This window comes from Drosophila sechellia, chromosome 3L (assembly GCF_004382195.2).
Source record: "Drosophila sechellia strain sech25 chromosome 3L, ASM438219v1, whole genome shotgun sequence".
NCBI classification, from domain to species: Eukaryota; Metazoa; Arthropoda; class Insecta; order Diptera; family Drosophilidae; genus Drosophila; species Drosophila sechellia.
In genome coordinates, this window is record NC_045951.1 from 22,669,275 (window position 1) to 22,693,740 (window position 24,466).

General features: G+C 40.1%; 1 protein-coding gene across 1 annotated transcript; it reads left to right on the top strand.

Annotated features, from left to right (window-relative positions):
* The first annotated feature begins 19,050 nt into the window (after positions 1-19,050).
* On the top strand, positions 19,051-20,419 carry LOC116801144. The gene is made up of 2 exons (XM_032718963.1): positions 19,051-20,241; positions 20,297-20,419. The coding sequence occupies exons 1-2, from the start codon at positions 19,546-19,548 to the stop codon at positions 20,306-20,308; spliced, it is 708 nt and encodes a 235-aa protein (XP_032574854.1). The 5' UTR covers positions 19,051-19,545; the 3' UTR covers positions 20,309-20,419.
* The last annotated feature ends 4,047 nt before the right edge of the window (positions 20,420-24,466 follow it).

The window sequence follows — 24,466 nt, forward strand, 5'->3', positions numbered from 1 at the left end:
TCACCCTAACAAGTGGTAAACATTCCGTTCTCGTTTAACTGTGTCCAACGCAAGCCAAATTCTTTTCAACACATTTTTATGCCCTTACTCCGCAGTCCGCTTAATACAATTTGCTCTGCTATACATACAAACAACAAACAAACAACACTACCCGCTGGCCAAGGAAAATATTAATTAAATATTTTCTCGCCATTTACCCATATAGTCATGTATACCCTTACATACCCTCTTATTAGATTAAGTTATGTTAGAATACACATGGCGCTAAGCTTTTTGTCTGAGCTTAGCTTTATTTTTAGTTAGTAGATAAGAAGACCTCGATCTGTACACATCATTGAATAAACCCTCAATTTGTTAAGCGAAACCTTTCGTTTTGTTTTAACCCCTCTTTAATCGACAAAGAAGTCGATGGGTGCTTAACTGAGGAGTTCAACCTTCAACCTACAGACGACAACGAAGTCGTTTCTGGAGGCAACGATCTTTTGGACACAACGGTCTCTGCTCGGAAGGCCCTATCAACCTTCCACATAACTGACGACGAGGATCAACACAGAAAAAATAAGGAAACCAGCCATACGTCAAGAAATTCAATCGGAACCACAGTAAGCTGTTCTTATGTAATTTAAGTCCGGAAATCTTCAATACGTTAACCAATGCACGTGGCCGAGTATAAAGAGGAACATAAAACATAACTGGAAAGCTTTGGAACACCTGCATGTACGGAGTGACGAAACCCAACCTGGAGAAGAAGAACTTAAGCTGATAAAAATTTTTTTTTTCTTCGACAAAGCTCTTTATACTAGCTAAGATAAGAAACTAAAAGCTAACTATTAATACTTGCGAACCTCGAGAGAAAACAAAGAAATCTAAAATGAACGAAAATAGCTTAGCCGCATTTAACTCAACAATGAACTGCATCAAGTTAATACAAAATTTTGATGGTACTGATACAAATCAATTGCCAGATTTAATTACACAAATAGAAAATATCCTTCCTTCTTTTGATGTTTTCGACACGAATACAAAAAATATTTTGTTTGGCTTTATAAAAAATAAATTTGTGGGATTATGCAGGCCAGTGATTCATAGGCATGGAAATATGACAGAGTGGGAAAGTTTTAAACGTGTAATTCTGAAAAATTTCGGGGAAAAAGAAACAAGCGATGTCTTAATGGATATGTTAAAATTGTGTCGAGTGGAATCAACTATAGAAGAATATTATAACAAAATTAATGAAATTTCGAATAGGGTACACAACCGGATACTGATCCATGACGACAAAACATACACCACATTAGAAGTGAACCGAATTGCACTCCGCGTTTTTAGAGACAACTTGCCTGAACCTACAAAAACGTTAATATTCGCGAGAAACCCAAATTCCGTAGAGGATGCCTATAAAATCATTGAAGATGCTCGGCATCAAAGCTACACATTATACGGACCAATTCGAAGAAATAATAGGTACAATAAACCCAACTTCAGAACCAATTTCAGTAATGATAATAGAAATGTAAACGAACCAGTCGTTACAGAAAGAAGCCTTGATGAAGCCAATAGGTTTCAACAAAATAATGTTGAACAACAAGAAAATTCAAGAACTGAAGGTACGCCTAGGGTAAATAATAGAAGGCAGGGATATCAATATCAATCGAATAATAGCTCAACTTCTAATTCTGCTCGAGTCTCAACAAATAGTCGAAATGTGCAAAGCTCTGAGCAAAGCAGGCGTAGTTTCGAGCCAATGGATATTAATCAATCAAGTGTAAATTTTCAGATAGAGGATCAAGACGAATACCATATATAGAAGTTCAAGGTAAAAAGGACCATTATTATTTATTATTGACACTGGAGCAGAATTCAGTGTAATAAATGATAATTTGTGTCACCCGAAGTGGAAAACAGACATTGACATAGAAGTAAAAGCAATGGGAAACAAAATTAAAATAGGAAAATTATGCAGGTTTCCATGTTTTCAAGAATTTGAAGCTGAAGGTTATATTTGTGAATTTCTAGAGTATAATTTTCACAACTATTTCGATGGGCTAATTGGCTGTAACATACTTAATGACTTGCATGCAGTCATCGATTACTCAAACAAAAAGATTCAACTCAATAATGTTTATTTAGATCTTTTAGTTCAGGAAAAACACTTGGATCTTGGCATACATAACTTAATTCCAATGAACTTAATTTGTCCACAGGCCAGATCCTCAATAAATGAGCTTATACAAAAATTCGAACATATTTTTTACAAAGAAGGCCAAGACCTAAGTTTCACAAGTGAAATCAAACACAGGATTATTACAAAGAATGATCTTCCCATTTATTCGAAAACATACAAATACCCAGAAATTCACAAAGACGAAGTTAACCGGCAAATAGCAGAAATGTTAGATCAAGGAATTATAAGACACTCTAAAAGCCCATATAATAGTCCTTTGTGGGTTGTTCAGAAAAAAATGGACCAGTCCAATAAGCAAAAGTGGCGGCTCGTCGTAGACTACCGTAAACTTAATAAGGAAACCATTGAAGATCGATTCCCGATCCCAAATATAGACGAGATTTTCGACAAATTGGGCGACTGTAAAATTTTTTCAACTTTAGACCTTGCAAAAGGTTTCTATCAGATAGAAATGGACAACAAAGATGTGCACAAAACAGCCTTTTCAACAACCAGTGGCCATTACGAGTTCCTTCGTATGCCTTTCGGACTACGGAACGCACCTTCAACATTTCAAAGGCTAATGAATAATATCCTTAGCCCCTATACCGGACAATTTTGCATTGTTTACATGGATGACATCCTTATATTTTCTAAGAATATAGGGGAACACGTCAATCATTTAAGCTGTATCTTCAGCTGTCTATCTAAGGCAAATTTAAAACTCCAATCAGACAAATGCGAGTTTGCCAGAGAGGAGATTGAATTTCTCGGACATACCATTAATTCAGAAGGTCTAAAGCCAAGTCAGAAGAAAATTGACGCAATTTGTAAGATAAATTTACCGACAAACCAGAAACAAATTAAAAGTTTTCTAGGCATCACAGGTTATTTGAGGCGCTACATAAAAGACTACTCCAAAATTGCCCAGCCCTTAATAAAATACTTAAAGAAAAATTCTAAAATAAACACACATGATCAAGAATACGTAGAAGCTTTTCAAAAACTAAAAATCCTAATAACAAGCGATCCGATAGTCGTTTACCCAGATTTTAACAAACAATTCACGATAGTTACAGACGCAAGTAACTATGCATTAGGCGCCGTGCTCATGCAAGATAATAAAGTAATTTCTAATGCTAGTCGTTCTCTTAAAAATCATGAACTTAATTACAGTACAATAGAAAAAGAGCTTCTTGCAATCTATTGGTCAACAAAATTCTTTAAATATTATATTTATGGAAGAAAGTTTATAATTAAAACCGACCATAGACCCCTAGTTTGGCTTAATAATCTAAAGGAACCCAACCTAAAGTTACAACGTTGGAAAGTGCAATTAAACGAGTTTGATTTTGACATAACATTTATAAAAGGTAAAGAAAACGCTTTAGCAGACGGACTTAGCAGAATTGTCAAAGCATCAACAGAAGAGTATGATAAAAATGCCCAAACAAATATAGAAATTAATAACTTAGATATATTTATGCTAGAGAACACTAACACATTACCGGAAGTTACGCCTAAGACAAAAATTATAAATGAAGATTTCTCGAAAGATCTAATTCATATATTTGCCAACGATATTGACGATTTGGAAACTATTCACAGTGCGGACTCAGACGATCTTAATTTTATTAGTATTACAACTAATTGTCTAAACGTTTTTAAAATCCAAATACAAATAATAGAAGCGGAAAGCGATTTAAGTACCTTCAAAATTTTGCATAACAAGAAAATACGACATATCTTTAAATCAAGCGGAAATCAGGAAAATATGCTTAAGTTCATGCAAGAGAAACTGCCAGAAAAAGGCTTAGTTGTAATATTTTGTGAAAATTTAAGTTTATTTGTAAAATTTCAAGAAATTTATAGGCAGTATTTTTCAAGTAATAAAAATGTAAGAATTCTAAAGTCAGGTACATTGTTAGAAGACATAAATGATAAAGAAAAACTCCTGAAGATTATCGAAAACGAACACATAAAGAATAATCACAGAGGCATTAACGAAATTTTTATATCTATAAGAGAAAAATACTATTATCCAAAAATGCAAAAGTTTATTCAAAATTATATTAATAATTGTAAAATTTGTAATTTAGCCAAATATGATAGACAACCTATAAAATATAATTTTAATATTACAGAAACGCCAGATAAAATAAACGATATAATTCACATAGACATCTGGTATCCTAAAAGAAACATTATGTACGTTACATCAATTGACAAAATGTCTAAATATGCCACTGCTCAACATATTAAAGACAGATCTTGGATTTCTTTGCTTAACGCAATCAAATTAAGAATTCAATACTTAGGAAAGCCGAAAAAGATTGTAACTGATAACGAATTCGATATTGTCGTAATTAAGCAATTTCTCCTCGAAAATAACATAGATATACACTTTACAACTCCTTATAAGAAAACTGGAAACTCTGATGTGGAAAGATTGCACTTAACCCTAAATGAACATATGCGATTGTATAATGCTGATCCAAACAATTTTGACACTATTCAAGAAAATGTTTATAAAGCAATTGTTTGCTATAATAACACAATTCATTCAACCACAAATATTAGACCGATAGATTTATTTAATAATATACTTTGTCACGAAGACATCTCTAAACTATCCGAAAAGCTAGTAAGAAACAAACAAACTTTAAATGCAAAACAGGATAACATAAACGAGTCAAACTTCTCAAATATATTTGTAAAAAAATAATCAAGTTGGAAAATCAAATCCAAAATATAAAGAAATAAGTAATTACACTCAATACGGTAACTACTTGATTAATAATAAAGACAATAAACGAAAAATCTATAAGGATCAGGTGAAACGGAAATATAAATATCAAAATGAAGATTGTGAAACCTAACATTTCTGTACTCCTATTATTTACATATGTATTACTTAATGAAATAATTTCAACCACATACTTGAAACTTACGCTGGGGGAGTCATGTATACCCTTACATACCCTCTTATTAGATTAAGTTATGTTAGAATACACATGGCGCTAAGCTTTTTGTCTGAGCTTAGCTTTATTTTTAGTTAGTAGATAAGAAGACCTCGATCTGTACACATCATTGAATAAACCCTCAATTTGTTAAGCGAAACCTTTCGTTTTGTTTTAACCCCTCTTTAATCGACAAAGAAGTCGATGGGTGCTTAACTGAGGAGTTCAACCTTCAACCTACAGACGACAACGAAGTCGTTTCTGGAGGCAACGATCTTTTGGACACAACGGTCTCTGCTCGGAAGGCCCTATCAACCTTCCACATAACTATATACATTGCATGCATTACATCTCCATATACATACATATACATCTCCATATACATACATATACATATACATCTCCATATACAAGTTAACAACTAAGTTGCCACATATAAACAATGCTGACGCGCCCCAACGGAGTTCAGCGCTCTGCGCTGCGAACGGTCAGCAACAGCAATTGGACACCCCTTATCCGGGGTACCAAGCTGTGTTGCATAAATGCTGAGTCGGCTTGCCGACCATGGGTTTATGGCGTGATGCATTGGAGCTAGGGTAGATCCACACTTTTCATATTCTTTTGTATTCAGTTCTAAGCTTGCACTTTAAGAATAAAGACCAGCTACTCCGGCACTTGGCCGTAAAACACCAATTGTTTTAATTAAACATTCTCGTTGAGCCAAAAGGCCATCGAAAGACCACGGGGGCAAAGTCACGCCCTCCATCCTAATCTTCCTAAGACGTCTTCGCCCAGCCAAAGGAGACGACACGCATAACACCTATACAACGGAGTCACCTATAAGAAAGGACCACCGGACGATAGGATTTATTAATTGGCGCCCAGCGTTTATTACGGACCTAGAGTATCTTAACAGGGTAGTTAAGAGAGGAAAATATGTAAGTTCAATGAGTGAATTTAATTCGGCAGTCTTCGATTATTAAATAAATAAAAAATAGAAAGCTAACAATTTGTTGCGTGCTTTTAGGAAGTTGAATTTCCGTTGCATACTTTTTCCAAAGTGTTATTTACCGTTGCATACCCCAAGTTATTGTGAGCTATTGCTGCGTGCTTTTAGGAAGTTGAATTTCCGTTGCATACTTTTACCAAAGTGTTATTTACCGTTGCATACCCCAAGTTACTGTGAGCTATTGCTGCCCAAAGGAATAAATAATAAATAATAAATAGTAAATAAATTATTCCTTTGCGCAAGCCTGTTCTTTTGAAAGAAAATTTTGTCGATTTCCATTTCTCGCGCACTTAGATAGTGAAATATATGTGCGAGGTGTCAACCAATGGTAAATGAGTTGGGCGGCATATAGAGACATTAAAGTCGAGCGCGATAGTGACGACGAGTTTGATTTAGAATCAGTAGGTTTTTGTCCGAATACTACAGATAGCCCTGCAGCCATGGACGCCGCACAGCTACAAGCTATTATAGCTGGAGCTGTTAACCAGGCTTTGGCCGAACAGGAAAGCAGACTAAATCAAAGGTTCCAGGCACAGTTAGATGAAGTTAAAAAACAAATGCAGAGCTTGCGTGTAGAAGCACCACAAATAGAGGCATACCAGAAAATACAACCAGACCCTAACATACCATGCGGAGTCAAGCTGGACATTGTGAAGACATTGCCAGATTTTTCGGGGGAGCAGGACGACTATGTGTCATGGCGGCAGTCAGCCGTAGACGCGTACGAAATCTTCAAACGATATGAGGGTAGCGAGGCGCATTATCAGGCCGTCTCGATTATCAGAAACAAAATTAGGGGGTCAGCGAGAGGGCTACTAGTTGCCCATAACACAGTCTTAAATTTCGATGCTATTATTGCTCGACTAGATTGCACCTACGCGGACAAAACGTCGCTGCGTGTACTTCGGCAGGGACTTGAAACAGTTAGGCAAGGAGACCTTAGCCTAATGCAGTATTATGACGAGGTAGAAAAACGATTGACGTTAATAACAAACAAGATCGTTATGACTCACGAACCGGGTAGTGCTATTCTGTTTAACAATGAAGTTAGAGAGGATGCTCTCCACGCGTTCATTGCCGGTCTTAGGAAGCCCTTGAGGGCCATAGTCTTGCCGGCGCAGCCCAAGGATTTGCCCTCAGCTTTAGCCTTGGCTAGGGAATCCGAGGCTACCATAGAGCGCACTAATTTTGCCGCCACATATGCGAGGGCTTTAGAGGACAAGGCAAGCACTTATGAGCACCGAAAAGATCGGAACCGCTCAAGGGAGCCGCAGGGAAGATACAGCAGGGCCGAGGATAGCCAAGGCAGAAACCCCCATTTTTACAAGAAGCAGGGTAAGCAAAATAATTCTGCCCAAAGTAATAACTCCTCTCGGAATCAGTCACCTGAGCCTATGGAGTTAGGCTCCACTGTAGTCCAACGTAGGCAACCGATCTCGTTTGGAAGCGGTCAGCCTACAAACGCCAAGGCCGAGAGTGCTCGGGGCCAGAAAAGATTCGGTTCCGCACGCTTGACAGGTCAGAGGCGTCAGAGATTGCAGAACACCATGCAACAGGCTGACGATAAAAATGACAGCGAATATGATGGCGCGGCCGCAGCGGCCATTACCGAGATAGATGACGAGTCTGACGAAAATGATCAGATCAATTTTTTAGGGAACGCTCCCGACTGCCGTTCATTGAACGACAGCTGCAAGGGAGGCAACTAAAAATTTTAATCGACACAGGGGCGGCAAAAAACTACATCAAGCCCGTAAAGGAGCTTAAACATGTGGTGCCCGTCGATTCCCCTTTCACGGTTAGTTCCATTCATGGCTCTAACAGGGTTCACCAAAAATGTTTAATGAATATTTTTGGAAAAACATCTGCGTTCTTCCTTTTGGACGCACTGTCACCATTCGATGGTATTGTAGGGTTTGACCTCCTAGCTCAGGTGGGAGCAAAACTCGACGCAAAGAAAGGTACGATAAATTATGGTTCTGTTTCTGAGAAGCTTCAGCATCATAATTGCGATAATGTTAATTTTACTAACGTAAATGACATCGCCGTACCAGAGCCTGTAAAGACGCAATTTAGAGGTATGATCGAAAGCAGATCTAAGGCGTTTTCAGCCTCTGACGAGGCACTTCCGTTTAACACCTCTGTTGTTGCCACAATTCGCACTACAGATGATAAGCCGGTATACTCCAAGCTATACCCGCATCCCATGGGCGTGTCTGAGTTCGTCAAGCGAGAAATCGCAGACTTACTGCAGAAAGGCATCATTAGAACTTCAAAGTCGCCGTACAACAACCCAACTTGGGTTGTGGACAAAAAAGGCCACGATGAATTGGGGAACAAAAATAAGCGTTTGGTTATAGACTTTAGGAAACTTAACGAAAAGACCATCGCTGATAAGTACCCAATGCCAAACATCCCCATGATACTGGCGAACTTAGGAAAAGCTAAGTACTTTACGACGTTAGATCTAAAGTCCGGTTACCACCAGATATACTTGGCCGAACATGACCGTGAAAAGACCTCCTTTTCGGTAAACGGCGGAAAGTATGAGTTTTGTCGGTTACCGTTCGGATTGAAGAATGCGGGAAGCATCTTCCAAAGAGCGATCGACGACGTCCTACGAGAGCAAATTGGCAAATCGTGCTATGTTTACGTAGACGACGTCATTATTTTTTCCGAAAACGAAAATGACCACGTCAAGCATATAGATTGGGTTTTAAAAAGCCTGTGCAATGCCAACATGAAGGTATCCAGCGAAAAGACACACTTCTTTAAGCAGAGTGTTGAATATCTGGGGTTCATTGTTACCAATGGAGGTGCAAAAACCGACCCAGAAAAGGTAAAGGCCATAAAGGAATACCCAGAGCCTACAAATTTGTATGAGCTAAGGTCGTTTCTGGGTTTGGCTAGTTATTACCGTTGCTTCGTGAAGGACTTTGCGGCGATCGCGAGGCCCTTGACGGACTTGCTGAAAGGAGTAAACGGCTCTATCAGCAAACACATGTCCAAGAAAGCTCCTATCGAGTTCGGTGATTTGCAGAGAGATGCATTTGAGAGGCTGAGAAACGTCTTGGCTTCTGAAGATGTAATTCTCAGATACCCCGATTTTAGGAAGCCATTCGATCTAACGACGGATGCTTCTGCTAACGGTATTGGTGCGGTTTTATCGCAAGATAAAAGACCCATCACTATGATCTCCAGGACCCTAAAAGAAAGCGAGTCACACTACGCCACAAATGAAAGAGAATTGTTGGCCATAGTGTGGGCCTTAGGCAAGTTACAGCACTACCTCTACGGCACTCGCGATATAAATATTTATACGGACCATCAGCCGTTGACATTCGCGGTGTCCGATCGGAACCCAAACCCGAAGATAAAAAGATGGAAAGCGTACATTGATGACCATAACGCAAAAATCCACTACAAACCGGGTAAAGACAACCATGTGGCTGACGCTCTTTCTAGGCAGAACATCAATGCCCTACAAAATGAGCCTCAGTCAGACGCTGCGACTATTCACAGCGAACTGTCATTGACATACACGGTCGAAACGACAGACCAACCGGTGAACTGCTTCAGAAATCAGATTGTTATAGAAGAAGCACGTTTCCGTCTGAAGCGAAGCTTGGTATTGTTTCGTAGTAAAACTCGCCACTTAATCAATTTTACCGACAAAAGCACCATTTTAGAAACGCTGAAGGAGGTAGTAAACCCCGAAGTCGTGAATGCGATACACTGCGATCTGCCCACCCTGGCAAGTTTTCAACACGATTTAATTTCTCATTTCCCGGCTACGCAGTTTCGATACTGTAAGAATATGGTGATAGACGTTACCAATAGAAATGAGCAGTTGGAAATTATCACGACAGAACACAATCGTGCACACAGGGCGGCTCAGGAAAATACCAAGCAAGTACTGCGCGACTATTATTTCCCCAAAATGAGCAGCCTGGCAAAGGAAGTGGTCGCAAATTGCAGAATATGCACCAAGGCCAAATATGACAGGCACCCTAGAAAACAGGAGCTCGGAGAGACACCCATACCTAGCTATACCGGCGAAATGTTGCACATTGATATTTTCTCAACCGATAAGAAGCAATTCTTAACATGCGTTGACAAATTCTCAAAGTTTGCAATAGTGCAACCAGTGCTGTCCAGAACAATAGTGGACGTCACGGGGCCCCTGCTTCAACTCGTAAATGTGTTCCCAAAAATCCGAACAATATATTGCGACAATGAAGCCGCCTTTAACTCTGAAACCGTCACCTCGCTACTTAAGAATAGCTACCACATTGACATTGTGAACGCGGCCCCTCTGCACAGCTCGTCAAACGGTCAAGTGGAAGGGTTCCACAGCACCTTGACAGAAATCGCCAGGTGTCTTAAACTAGACAAGAAAATCAGCGATACGACAGAGTTAATCTTAAGGGCAACGGTAGAGTACAATAAGACCCTACATTCTGTCACTCAGGAGAAACCGGTCGAGATCCTCCACTCGGGTTCCGATGATCGCTGCCTAGGCGTTAGAGACAAGCTGATAAAGGCCCAGAAGAACAACATCGAAAGATGCAACCCAGCTAGACAAAACCGTGTTTTTGAGGTAGGAGACGAGGTTTTTGTCAAAAACAATAAAAGGCTTGGAAACAAACTGACACCATTGTGCACAGAACAAACAGTGCAGGCAGACCTAGGAACGTCTGTTCTTATTAAGGGGAGGGTGGTCCATAAGGACAACCTAAAATAGGTCCCCCCACTTTTAGTTAGCTTTAAGATATTCCTTATGTTTTTTTATTCGTCTTTAAATAGCAGCAACTAAACTTAGAGAGCGAGGAGGCAAATTTATATAAATTTCCAGTAGTAGGCCTGATTTAAGCTAATATGCCGTGGTCTTATTCTACGTTTGGTTTGCAGGTTCGCCCTCATAACACTCATCACCCTGGCAGTGGCAAGTGCTCGGATTACCGACTTTTCCCACGCCAACTACATTCCCGTCGTAGACGGAGATGTACTGGTGTTTGAGCATCGTAATTGCCTGAGACATTCGAGCAACCTGTCTGATTATATTTACATGGTAGATGAAACAAAGAAATTGTCCGCTTCCTTTCCACAGTCGCATATGCGAAAGTTGTTAGACGTCGATACAGATCACCTTATAAACTTGTTGTCCGTTCTAAAAATACATCACCGTATCGCTAGAAGCCTAGACTTCTTAGGTACGGCTCTTAAGGTAGTTGCGGGAACTCCCGACGCCTCAGATTTTCTAAAGATCAAAATGACCGAAGCTCAGCTAGTGGATTCCAACTCCAGACAAATTAATATAAATTCCGAAACCCAAATACAAATAAACAAACTGACCGACACCGTGAACAAAATTATTAAAGCCCGAAACAACGACTTGGTCGACACCCCGCATCTGTACGAGGCACTACTAGCGAGAAATAGAATGCTGACAACAGAGATCCAAAATTTAATTCTCACAATAACATTGGCAAAAGCTAACATAGTAAATCCCACAATCCTTAATCATGCCGATTTAAGCTCATTAATTGAACAAGACACTCCAATAGTTAGCTTATTAGAAGCCTCTAAGATTAGGGTCCTTCAGTCCGACAGCATTATTCACATACTAATAGCCTATCCTAAGGTGAAGGTCAGATGTAAGAAGGTTCTCGTATACCCAGTATCACATTACCAGACAATCCTGCGACTCGATGAAGACATCCTAGCAGAGTGCGAGGAAGACACCTTCTCGGTCACCGAATGCATGGAGACCACGCACAGCACCTTCTGCGAGCGGTCTCGACGCGAAACCTGCGCCCGCTCACTCCATGCGGGAAATACAGCCCAATGCCACACGCAATCCAGCCACCTTAGGGCAGTAATGCCTATAGATGACGGCATAGTCATCATCAACGAGGCAACAGCCCGCATCAGCACGGACGGCGGCCCAGAGGTACTCGTCAAAGGAACACATCTTGTTACATTCGAACGATCAGCTATCATCAACGGATCGGAGTTCGTAAACTTCCGGAAAACAATAGACAAGCAGCCTGGCGTAGCAAGATCGCCACTACTGAACGTCGTCGGCCATGACCCGGCACTGAGCATGCCTCTGCTACACCGCATGAACAACGACAACCTGCGCTTTATCCAAGGGTTCAAAGACGAGGTTGACGCCGCGGGTTCCCCCAAACTTTGGTTCGTGGCTGGAGTAGTCCTTAACGTTGGTCTGATTGGTTCGCTCATCCTTTTTCTGGCACTAAGGAGAAGGCGAGCTTCCGCTGAGATACAACATACCATCGATAAACTTAATATAACCGAGGACGGTCAAAATCTTAGGGGGGGGTAGTTAACAACTAAGTTGCCACATATAAACAATGCTGACGCGCCCCAACGGAGTTCAGCGCTCTGCGCTGCGAACGGTCAGCAACAGCAATTGGACACCCCTTATCCGGGGTACCAAGCTGTGTTGCATAAATGCTGAGTCGGCTTGCCGACCATGGGTTTATGGCGTGATGCATTGGAGCTAGGGTAGATCCACACTTTTCATATTCTTTTGTATTCAGTTCTAAGCTTGCACTTTAAGAATAAAGACCAGCTACTCCGGCACTTGGCCGTAAAACACCAATTGTTTTAATTAAACATTCTCGTTGAGCCAAAAGGCCATCGAAAGACCACGGGGGCAAAGTCACGCCCTCCATCCTAATCTTCCTAAGACGTCTTCGCCCAGCCAAAGGAGACGACACGCATAACACCTATACAACGGAGTCACCTATAAGAAAGGACCACCGGACGATAGGATTTATTAATTTACATACATATACGCATACATCTCCATATACATTACACGTAATAGAGACATACATTGCGCAGATTATCTGCATTCCCTTTAAACAAAGTGTACCAAAGTTTACATTGCCTGTTTCCCAAGTGCCGACGCGGAAAAGGCGTATAACCAAAGTTTACCTAAGTTTTGATTGTTTCCCGTCGGCAAATCCATACCACAAATAAAATTTATTCCAAGTGCCGACGCGGAAAAGGCGTTTTATTTTCCATCAATATTTTTCCGTAAATTTCCAAATTAATTTCCGAACAATAAATAAATTGTAAATTAAATTAAACATTTTCAATATTCATTAAATTATTTTTTAAATTTTTTTTGAAAATGTTCAAAAAAAAATAATCATCCATAAATAAATAATACGGCCAAATACAAGACGTTCACCCGACAAATATTTCCTTTTCGTATTGCTTGGATATTAGTTTGTGGTTGTTTTAGAAGTATTTACAACGCGGAGAAAAGACTTCAATTCCAGTCATTCCATTTTCTCCGTTTCCAGTTGTAAATAAAAGAATAACATTTTCTTCCTTCTAATAAACATTTTATATCACCGTGTTCCACATTCCAAGGGTTCCAACCATAAATAAGGTGGTCCCAATTACCGTAAATCACAGGTCATTTATACAATTCGCTGTTCACTCCGAGTCACCTGTCCGATCAGTCTAAACTACCACGTTTCCACATCGTAAATTTTACACCACTTAAATTATTAAGTGCAGTCTGAGGAATCTGTCTACTTTTTCAAAAGTTTGACCGGGCTCCAAAACCGCTTCCCTTCCATTTCGTATTTTTTCGATTATGCCTGTAATAATTCAGTAGTTTAGTCTTCTTACTTTACAATGGTTATTCTAATACGTGTGTTCGCATTCAACTCCATTGATCGACTGACTCTCTCTCTCCAGCCCGATCGCTCGTCTCTCTGCTTATGTTAGATTAATCGGAAGAGCGTGAGTTGCGCTCATCTTCCTCTCGCACCGGTTCCCACATCCCTCCTATGTTTTTCAGCTTGAGCTTCAACCCAGGTCCCGCAGACGTATCGTTTTCCTCGGATGATTTGGCCAGCGAGTGTTGGTTGTGTTTCTCCAAGTTCGTGGTGGAAGCCGGAACCGTCATCGTGGTGGAGGCAGCTGGAATCTTTTTTAGATGGCTAACGTCCCTAAGAAGTGTCTTACCACTCCCTGAGACTTTAACAATATTTCCCTCTCGCTCCAAGACCTGGTATTCAGTTATGTCAAAGTTCGGTGTCAGCTTACTAGGAAATATTACGTTTTTCATTAGTACCTGATCTCCTACCTGAATGTCTACATCCTTTGCCCCTCTCTTTTTATCCCCAGCTACTTTACCTTTATGCTTTTGTATCTGGTCATTATCTTTTTCAGCCGAGTCAGTAAAAGCCCCTAAAACATCTTGTATGTTAGGAATTTTATCTCGAATCAAACGATTAAACATTAACTCTGAAGGGGCTGTTCCAGTAGTACCATGAGGGGTGACGTTATGCATTAAAAGAAACTCCTGAATTTCCTGCTCCAAGTTCTTCTTGTTTAAGTGTGCAATTTTTAGTCTTTTTACTAGGGACTTGTTTATATTCTCCACCTCACCATTAGCCTGAGGCCAATATGGTGGAGTCCGTATTAGGGTAATGCCATTCAAACTGCAATAATTTTCAAACATCTCACTAACGTACTGTCTATCATTATCTGTCCGCAGGTACTTTGGAAACCCTAATCGGCAGAATATTTCCTTCATTGCCCCAATAATAGCTGTTGAGGATATCGATTGCATAAACTTTAGCTCCATGTATCTTGAAAAATAGTCTATAAAGACCAGGACATATTTTCCATTCGGCAATGGACCCAAAAGATCACTGGCTATCGACATCCAAGCGCTTGTTGGAAATGGTGTTCTCTGCATCGGTGCTGGGCCTAAAGGTTGAGAGACTACTAAACAGTCTCTACATGCTTTTACAAAATTCTCTGCGTCTCGGTCGATGCGTGGCCACCATACCTTTGACCTTAAACGCCGCTTCATTGCAGACTCGCCTGGATGACCTTCATGGGCAAGTTCTAATACTCTCTTTCGAAAAGTTGCCGGGATGACTAATCGTGTTCCTCTAAGCAGAATTTTCCCAAGCGTCGAAAGTTCATATCGAAATGGGTAAAATTTGTTTGATGTAAATGGATCCCAAGTGTCAGTCTCCAAACAGGACATGACGTCAATGATTTCCTCATCCATACTATTTGCTTGGGATATTTCTGATATGTGTAACGCTGCAGGAACAGAGTATTCGATGACCCGAAAGACATTATATTCATCATTTCGCCAGGAAGAGTTCGTCGCAGCCAGTTCACAAAGTCGAGACAGAGCGTCTGAAATATTCTCTTTGCCCGCCTTGTAGATTACTTTAAACTTGAACGCCTGTATGCGTAAGAGCCACCTTTCAATTCGCGCTGGAGGCTTCGAAGTTGGTTTGAATATTGCCTCCAGTGGTTTGTGATCCGTCACCAGCTCGAATTCTAATCCAGCCAGGTAAAAATAAAACTTCTCAACAGCCCAGACTTTCTTTTTCCGTCTGTGAATATCGCTTGTCAACATCCGATAGACTCCGACTAGCAAACGAAATTATTTTTAGTTCCTTGTCTCTAGTGAACTGTAATAGTACAGCTCCGAGCGCGACAGGGCTGGCGTCGGCTATCAGTTGTGTAGTGTTATCGGGGTCAAAATAGGACAAGTTTGGTATCTTGGCCAAATGAGATTTTAGGTCCTCGTATGCTTTTTCCTCATTTTTATCCCAATTAAATCTGCAATCCTTTCTTAGCAAACGTCTTAATGGTTCTGTACGGTCGGCTAGATCCGGTATGAATTTGCCAACATAAGTGACAAGGCCCAGAAAACTGCGGACCTCCTCCTTATTTTTGGGACTTCTGAATGAAAGGATTGTGGATACTTTTTCCGGATCAACTTCAATTCCTCTGTCTGACAGGATATGCCCAATAAATTTAACTTTATCCGTCTTCCAAATGCATTTCTCCACATTCAAGAGGACATTGTTTTTCTCCAATATATCCTTTATTTCTTTTACGGCGTTATCATGGTCATTTTCATTGGTTCCGAATATGATGATATCATCGATATAATTCAGGACATTTCGGCACGGTGCCAGTAGCTCCTCCAGTCTTCTTTGAAAAATTTCGGGGGCAGAGTTAACCCCGAACATCAATCGCTTATACCGGAACAACCCACGAGGAGTTATGAAAGTTGTTATAGCTCTGCTAGCCTCGTCCAATTCTAATTGATGATATGCATATTTGAGATACAGACGAGAAAAATATTTCGCTCCGCTCAGTTTGGTCATAAACGTTTCGAAGATAGGCAATGGATAGTTCTCCCTTAAAATTGCTTTATTGGCTAGTCTCATGTCTATACAGATGCGGAGATCCCCGTTTTCTTTGAATGTCATGACCATTGTGGTGAGATCCATTGAGAATGTCCCATTACTGGTTCAATGATATCGAGGGCTAACGCTTCCTCCAGTTTTCCAATAACTTTCTCTTCCAACGCTATTGGAATCCGCCTCATCGGTTGTTGAACTGGTTTGATGTCTGGGTCAATGGATAGTTTAACTGGCAATCCTTTCCATTTTGGAAATGGAGATACGCTCTCTATACTGTGGACTCCCAAACCGAGTCGTAATACTTGTAGCTTTATCGCCGTTTCCTTGCCCAGTAGTGATTGTTTTCCTTTTTTAATTACAAAAAATGGAGCAATTACCTCCGGGTTAGATCCAATGGATACAGGTGCATCAAAACAACAGATTATTTGCAGTAATTCGTCTGAAGCATATGCTCTAAAATGATTCGAGCAGTCCCATTGGACGTTGAAAATTGTTGCTTTCTTATCTTGTAGAACTGACCAATCCTCCGGACTTATGAGATTGAAACGTGATCCTGAGTCGATGATGAAAGGCATTTCTTGGCCACCCACTTGGCATTTGATTACTTCGTCTTCGTCGTCACTTAGAATTTTAAAACAGTTATTTGCCGGTTTCTTATCATCCCCTTCATTTACCAGGTTCACGTTTGAGCGTTGTCGTTTTGTTGCATTGCTGTTGTTCTGGTTTCCTGGTCGCTTTAAATTGGTTCGGCACTTGTTTGCAAAGTGCCCGAACCGTGTGCATTTATTGCATTGTTGTTTTAAGGCTGGACAATTGGGGCTATTATGGTTGTGACCTTTTCGACCACATCTGCTGCACTCCCACTGCATGTTGGACGATTTTGTATTCGTTTGTATTCTGTTTATTCCCTCCAGATTCAGCTGTGGTCGCATTATCTCGGGCTCTTTGTTGATTTCTTCCTCCATTTGGCAGAGATTTATTATCTCCGATAAATTGTACTCTTTTTCCAAAAGTTTCCGTTTTAGGCTTATGTTGGCGCAGCTATCGATGATTTTATCCTTTAAACAGATCTCCTCGATTTCGGCTTTAGTGGATCCAAAATCGCATTTTTGAATTTGGTACCTCAGCCTCAATACAAACTTCGCAAATGTCTCCCCCTCTGCAGGAGAAAGGTTCCTAAATAGATGTCTCTCGAAGCTTGAGTTCTGTTTCGGCGAGAAAAACGCATTCAACTTATCGACTAACGTCTGAAATATGTCGGTCTGGTCTCCAGCCGCCGTTTCCGTTATCACGGCTCCGGGAAGTGAAAATGCTACCGTTTGTAGCTGAGGGCCGCCAAGATGTAACAGTTTGTTTCTTTTCCGGGATGGTGAACTGATGATCTCCTCAGCTTGCACATATATTTCGAAAGCTCTAAGCCATTTCTCCCATTCCACACGCAACAGGGACTTCTCAATCGTCTCGCAAAGAAACGGCCTGATTACGCTCTCTGCCATTGCTTGTAGGTCGACTATCGACTGATACTTTAGTACATTTCTCCCATTCCACACGCAACAGGGACTTCTCAATCGTCTCGCAAAGAAACGGCCTGATTACGCTGATCCAAATCAGCTCATATCTAATTATTCGACTCGTACCTTTAGTACAGCCCCTGACTTAAATCAGCTTATGATTATTTGTTCGGCTCGTACATCTAGTACAGCCCCTGACTTAAGTCAGCTCAAAATTATTTACTCGGCTTGTACATTTAGTACAGCCCCTGACCCAAGTCAGATAGAACAATAATAAAATCTGTGTCTCTTGACACTGTCACTGTAATTTGTCAGTTGTTTTCTCTTTCCTTTTATTTTTCATTCTTTTATTGTTGTTGTGTTTTTTTTTTTTTTACATACGAGCTGCCATAACTGAAATGCCTGCGAGCATTCTTATATTTTATTTCTTTTCCTTCATTCTTTCTTCTCTTCATCACATTAGTTCGTCAGCGTGCATTTGCCCGCGCGTTCATATGTACATACGAACAACGAGAGTGAGCGAGGAAAAAAAAAAATTATCGAATTATTGTGTGACAATTTTGCCATCACAGATTTGCGCTGAACAATTTTTTTTTTTTATTAATTTACATGTTATTTCTCCCTTGCATTAATTTGTCTATTTGTATTCGTTCGCGCGTTCGATACCACATTTCTATGTACATATGTATATATGTATATATACGAAGAACGCCAGGGAACGAAAAGAACAAACTAACGGGACTGTTGCGTGCTAATTTCAGCAGCCGGTTTGCACTGAATTTTTCTTATTTTAATTAATTTATAAGTTGTTGTTTTTTTTTTTTACCTCGTCGCCAATGTATGTAGTAGGCTAGAGCTACGCATACATAAGTACAGTATAGCAACATAGTATATAAACATTAAGTGTATAAACATTAAGTCATGGTTCGCTTTCGGGTGGCATTCTCTCTGTTTCGCAACATCTCTGTAGCAACAAGCAGAGAGGCAGATCAGTAACGGAGAGGGAGTCAGTCGATTGCTGAAGTGGAAATGCAAAGTACAGAATAAAGTTAAGAGGCTAAATCCAGCATTACTGTTTTATTTAAATAAGAGGGTTTATAGTACCCCTACAATATCAGAAGTGGGCCGATCACGAGCCAAAAAGAAAAAAAAAATGAATATAAGTAATGCATCGACGGAGCAGTTAAAAGGGTGGTTGAGTGAATTAAAAGAACCGACCACGGGAACAAAAAGAGAATTGATTTTGCGTTTGAATAATTTAACAAACGAAAAGCAAAATCAATTGAAATTATTATTAAAAAGCGAGGAAGAATATTTCTACGGAAGCAGCAATAATAATGTTCAAAAAGGAAAAAGAAATAACGCAAAAGACGGAGAGCATAAAGAGGACGAAAGTAACGGCGAAGCTGGAGGTAGCAACGAAGACGGCGATGAGAAGAGCACTGCACGCAACAACAAAAGTAACGGCAAACATGACGACAGAAGCGGGGTACGCAGTTACAAGAACAACAGTGCAGACGGCGCCCGCAACAAAAACAGCGGCGACGGGAATAGCGACGAAAACGAAGTTGGCGGCAACGAAGACGGCGACGAAGATGGCAGCGGTGAGAAAAGCAACAAAGAATTTGACGGGAATAAACGAAATACAGTGGGACAAGCTGGGCAAAATATGGATTTATTATTGCGTATGGCAGCCGATGCAGTGAATGAATTTTCGGGAGATACATGTGCACGCAAATGGATCCTACAAGTGAAAAATATAGCCAGCGTTTATGGAATACATGAACCATATATAAAGATGTTGATCATCAGCAAGATAAAAGGAAAAGCATGCATGTGGTTGCATGCAGATCCAGAACGTGTATTGCTACCAACAGAGCAGTTGGCGGCAGAGTTTATATCAATGTTTGGTGAGAGGAAGTCAAAGTTAGAAACAAGGCGAAAATTTGAGGAACGAAAATGGACAGCTGGCGAAAGCTTTATTGCTTATGTAGACGATAAGGTGATGCTTGCACATGGAATAAAAATGGATGATGAAGAATTGGTGGCGCTCCTCATTGAAGGTATTCCAAATCAAATGCTACGTAACCAAGCCCGTATCCAATGCTTTGAAGACATCCAGCACTTAAAGCGGGCATTTGCGGAAGTAAAACTACCGAAAATGGATGAAACAGACAAGAAGGTGGCATCGGTGAACAATAATGGCAGCACACTCTTGCGTTGTTTCAATTGCAATTCGAAGGGACACTGGGCCAAAGAGTGCAGGAAGCCAAAGCGCGAAAAAGGGTCATGCTATGCCTGTGGTCAGATGGGGCACTTTGCAGCAAAGTGCCTGAAAAACAAGAATGTGGATGAAAACAATTACGTAAGATATTTTGAAATTAATTTTATGAACAATTCTAAATCAAAATTTATTACAGCATGCCTCATAGACACGGGAAGCCCCATTTCGTTCATAAAAATTAGTAAAGTACCTAAAGATGTTATTGGAGTACCAGTTTTAAGTTCATTTTACGGATTAAACAAAAGTTACTTGAAAACATATGGAAGTACTTAGGGAAGTTTTTGACAGGTTGACGAGGAACAAATTAGAGCTGAGAATGGATAAATGTGAGTTTCTGCAATCGAGTGTACAATATTTAGGATTTTTAATAACAAGTAAGGGAATACAGGCCAATGACAAGGGAATAGAAGCAATTAGAGATTTTCCAATACCAGATAAGGTGCATGATGTCAGAAGCTTTTTAGGATTGTGTTCATATTTTAGAAGATTCATTAAGAGTTTTTCAACGATTGCAAAACCTTTATATGACTTATTGAAGAAAGACAAAGAATTTTCGTTTGAAGAAAAAGAGTTAGAATGTTTTGAGACACTTAAGAAAAAGTTAGTGGAAGCTCCAGTGTTAGGGTTATATTGTTATAAGGATGAAATAGAGTTACATACAGATGCAAGTGCACAAGGCTTTGGTGCAGTGTTATTGCAAAAGAAAGAGGATATGAAATGGCACCCTATATTTTATTACTCGAAAGCCACAACAAAGGATGAGGCCAAATATCATAGTTTTGAACTTGAAACATTGGCTATTCTGTATGCATTAAGAAGATTTAGAATCTATGTACAGGGAAAGAGATTTAAAATTGTTACAGATTGCAACGCAGTAACTCTAACGTTAAATAGAGTGGAATTAAATCCTAGGATTGCAAGGTGGGCATTAGAACTATTAGAGTACGATTTTGAGTTAGTTCATAAAGCAGGAAAGCATATGAAGCATGTGGATGCATTGAGCAGAAATACGAACATATTAGTGATAGAAACTAATAGCTTTGAAGATAATTTAATTATTTGTCAAGCAAAAGATGAAAAGTTGAAAGATATTAGGAAAAAGTTAGAGAAAACGGAAGATAAAATTTTTGAAATGAGAAATGGTGTACTTTATAGGAAGGCAAATGGTGGAAGATTGTTGTTTTGTGTACCAGAAGAAATGGAAGAAAAAATTTTATATAAATATCACAATGAATTAGGTCACTTAGGGAGAGATAAGGTTATAGATGCTATTGTTGAGACTTATTGGTTTTCGAATATGAAAGAAAAAGTTGTTAGGCATATAGGAAATTGTTTGAGATGTGTGGCATTTTCACCGAAGTCGGGAAAAGAAGAGGGAATGCTGCATAGCATCCCAAAGGGAAACGTGCCGTTTGAGATAATACATATCGATCATTATGGACCGGTAGATAATGGTAGAATAAAAAAACATCTGTTTGTAATAATAGATGGATTTACTAAATATGTTAGGTTATACGCAACAAAAACAACGAACACAAAGGAAGTAATTCTAGCTTTAAAGGATTATTTTAGATCATATAGCAGGCCGAAAGTTATAGTATCAGATAGGGGGACCTGTTTTACATCCGAAGATTTTGCAAAATGTATGGAAGAGTATAATATTAAACACATAAAGATAGCGACAGGTTCACCCCAGGCCAATGGACAGGTAGAAAGAGTCAATAGAATAGTAGGGCCTATGATAGCTAAATTAACAGACATTGAAAAGGGATTGCATTGGGATGCAGTTATTGAAGACGTAGAATTTTCTCTGAATAATACCAAACAAAGAAGTGTAGCGGAATCTCCCAGCAAGATGTTGTTTGGAATTGAACAAAAGGGAAAAGTTGTTGATGAATTAAGACAAAAATTAGAAGAGTTAGATAATGTTAGTGAAATTAGAGACCTGAAAGAAATTAGAAGAAAAGGATCGGAATCGCATTTAAAAGCACAGAGGTATAATGAAAAAAGACATAATAATAAGAAAAAAGAAAGTACGCAGTACAAAGTAGGAGATTACATTATGGTTAAGAATTTCGATAGTACAGGAGGAGTTGCTAGAAAGCTAATACCTAAACATAAGGGTCCATATGTAATAGAGAAGGTATTGAAAAATGATAGGTTTTTAATTAAAGATGTTGAAGGTTTTCAGTTGGCGCGAAATCCATATCAAGGTGTCTGGAGTAGTCAAAATATTAAACATTGGATAGGGAGTAGAAAATAAATTTTGTTTAATTAAAGATAAGAAAAAAAATATATATATTTTAAGCAAATAGCGAATAAGAACAATGTAATACGTATAAGTTGAAAATTTCGACAAGATCAGGTGATCTTAAATGTCAGGATGGTCGAATTGTAGTAGGCTAGAGCTACGCATACATAAGTACAGTATAGCAACATAGTATATAAACATTAAGTGTATAAACATTAAGTCATGGTTCGCTTTCGGGTGGCATTCTCTCTGTTTCGCAACATCTCTGTAGCAACAAGCAGAGAGGCAGATCAGTAACGGAGAGGGAGTCAGTCGATTGCTGAAGTGGAAATGCAAAGTACAGAATAAAGTTAAGAGGCTAAATCCAGCATTACTGTTTTATTTAAATAAGAGGGTTTATAGTACCCCTACATGTAATAATTCAGTAGTTTAGTATTCGTTTCAATACACTTTATTTCACAGTTGGTTTAATTATTTATTATTAGTTTACAAAGGTTATTCTAATACGTGTGTTCGCATTCAACTCCATTGATCGACTGACTCTCTCTCTCTCCAGGCCGATCGCTCGTCTCTCTGCTTATGTTAGATTAATCGGGAGAGCGTGAGTTGGGCTCATCTTCCTCTCGCACCGGTTCCCACAATGCCCATCGGGGACGATAAGAAGAAATTGTCCGCTGACAAACCCAGGTCTATTTTTTCACCACAAGGGCCCAAGAGTCCAAGAATCCCAAGCATTTCGGTGAGAACGCCTGCGCAGATTTCCGACGACTGTGCTACTTCATCCAAAGCCACAGTACAGCGCACAGCTAAAAATATGGCTGCTTCCGATCTAGCGCTAGCCAAATTCATTTCGGTTTCTGACCGCTTAAGCGAATTTGAGGCTCAGATCAACACTCCGGAATCCGCAGCTCCAACCGTCACGATGCTTGGCGTCCGTCGCGACCAAGTCCGAACCCTATGGGACAAGGTTGAAAAGGAATACGATCTCTGCTCAGAGTGCCTTGTGTCAGCAGGCGAAGCGGCAGCAAGCAACATGCCTATTCTCAGGGCTAAATACAATTATTGCTATTCAGTCTATGAAAGGTGTGTTGCCCAGCTCATTGATAAAATCGAGCAGGGCACTTCTCAGTCCATCCCAACCGCGAACGCTGCGCCCCAGGCCTACATTTCCTCTGGCTGTCGGTTGCCTCCATGCGATACAGATGTTTTCGCAGGCGACTATCTTCGCTGGCCGACTTTCCGGGATCTTTTCACAGCCATTTATATCAATAATCCACGGCTGACTCCGGTTGAAAAGTCACGATAATTCACTGGACAAACTCCTCACAAAATTTTGGGAGGTGAAGGATATACCAATAAAGTTGGTAAAAGAATCCGATTCCATGTGCCAGAAGAATTTCCTTCAACCGACCACGAGAAACGAGTGCGGCAAATATGCCGTTACTCTGCCTTTTCGCGACCCAGAACATATCGGTTCCGGGCTAGGGCATTCTAGGTCTTTCGCGTTGGCTCAGTTCTTAAGAAACGAGCAGCGTCTAAAAAGAGATGAGGCCCTTAAAGCGAGATACGATTCGGTGATCCAGGAATATCTCGACTTAAAGCACATGCGACAAGTTCTTCCTGCCCATGATTGCAACGTCTATTACATGCCACATCACGCCGTCTTAAAACCGGAGAGCGTAACTACTAAACTCCGTGTAGTATTCAATGCCTCCAGCCCTTCATCGAATGGTACCAGTTTAAATGATATCCTTCATGCTGGCCCTGTCTTACAGTCCGACTTGACCATTCAAATTCTGAAGTGGCGCTATTTCCGATACGTGTTCAACGCCGATGTCGAGAAAATGTATCGGCAGATCTGGGTAGATCCGAAACACACTCCATTCCAGCGAATACTTTTCCGTAACAATAGAGGGGAAATCAGAGATTTCGAATTGAAAACAGTAACCTTTGGAGTCAATTGCGCGCCTTTCCTGCCCATCCGAGTACTGCAGAAGCTAGCAGCTGACGTAGAACTCAGCCATCCAAAAGCTAGCAATGTCATTCGAAATTTCA

What these genes read in the sequence shown, in the direction of transcription:
- LOC116801144 (XM_032718963.1), top strand. Translation starts at nt 19,546, where the DNA reads ATGGATTTATTATTGCGTATGGCAGCCGATGCAGTGAATGAATTTTCG.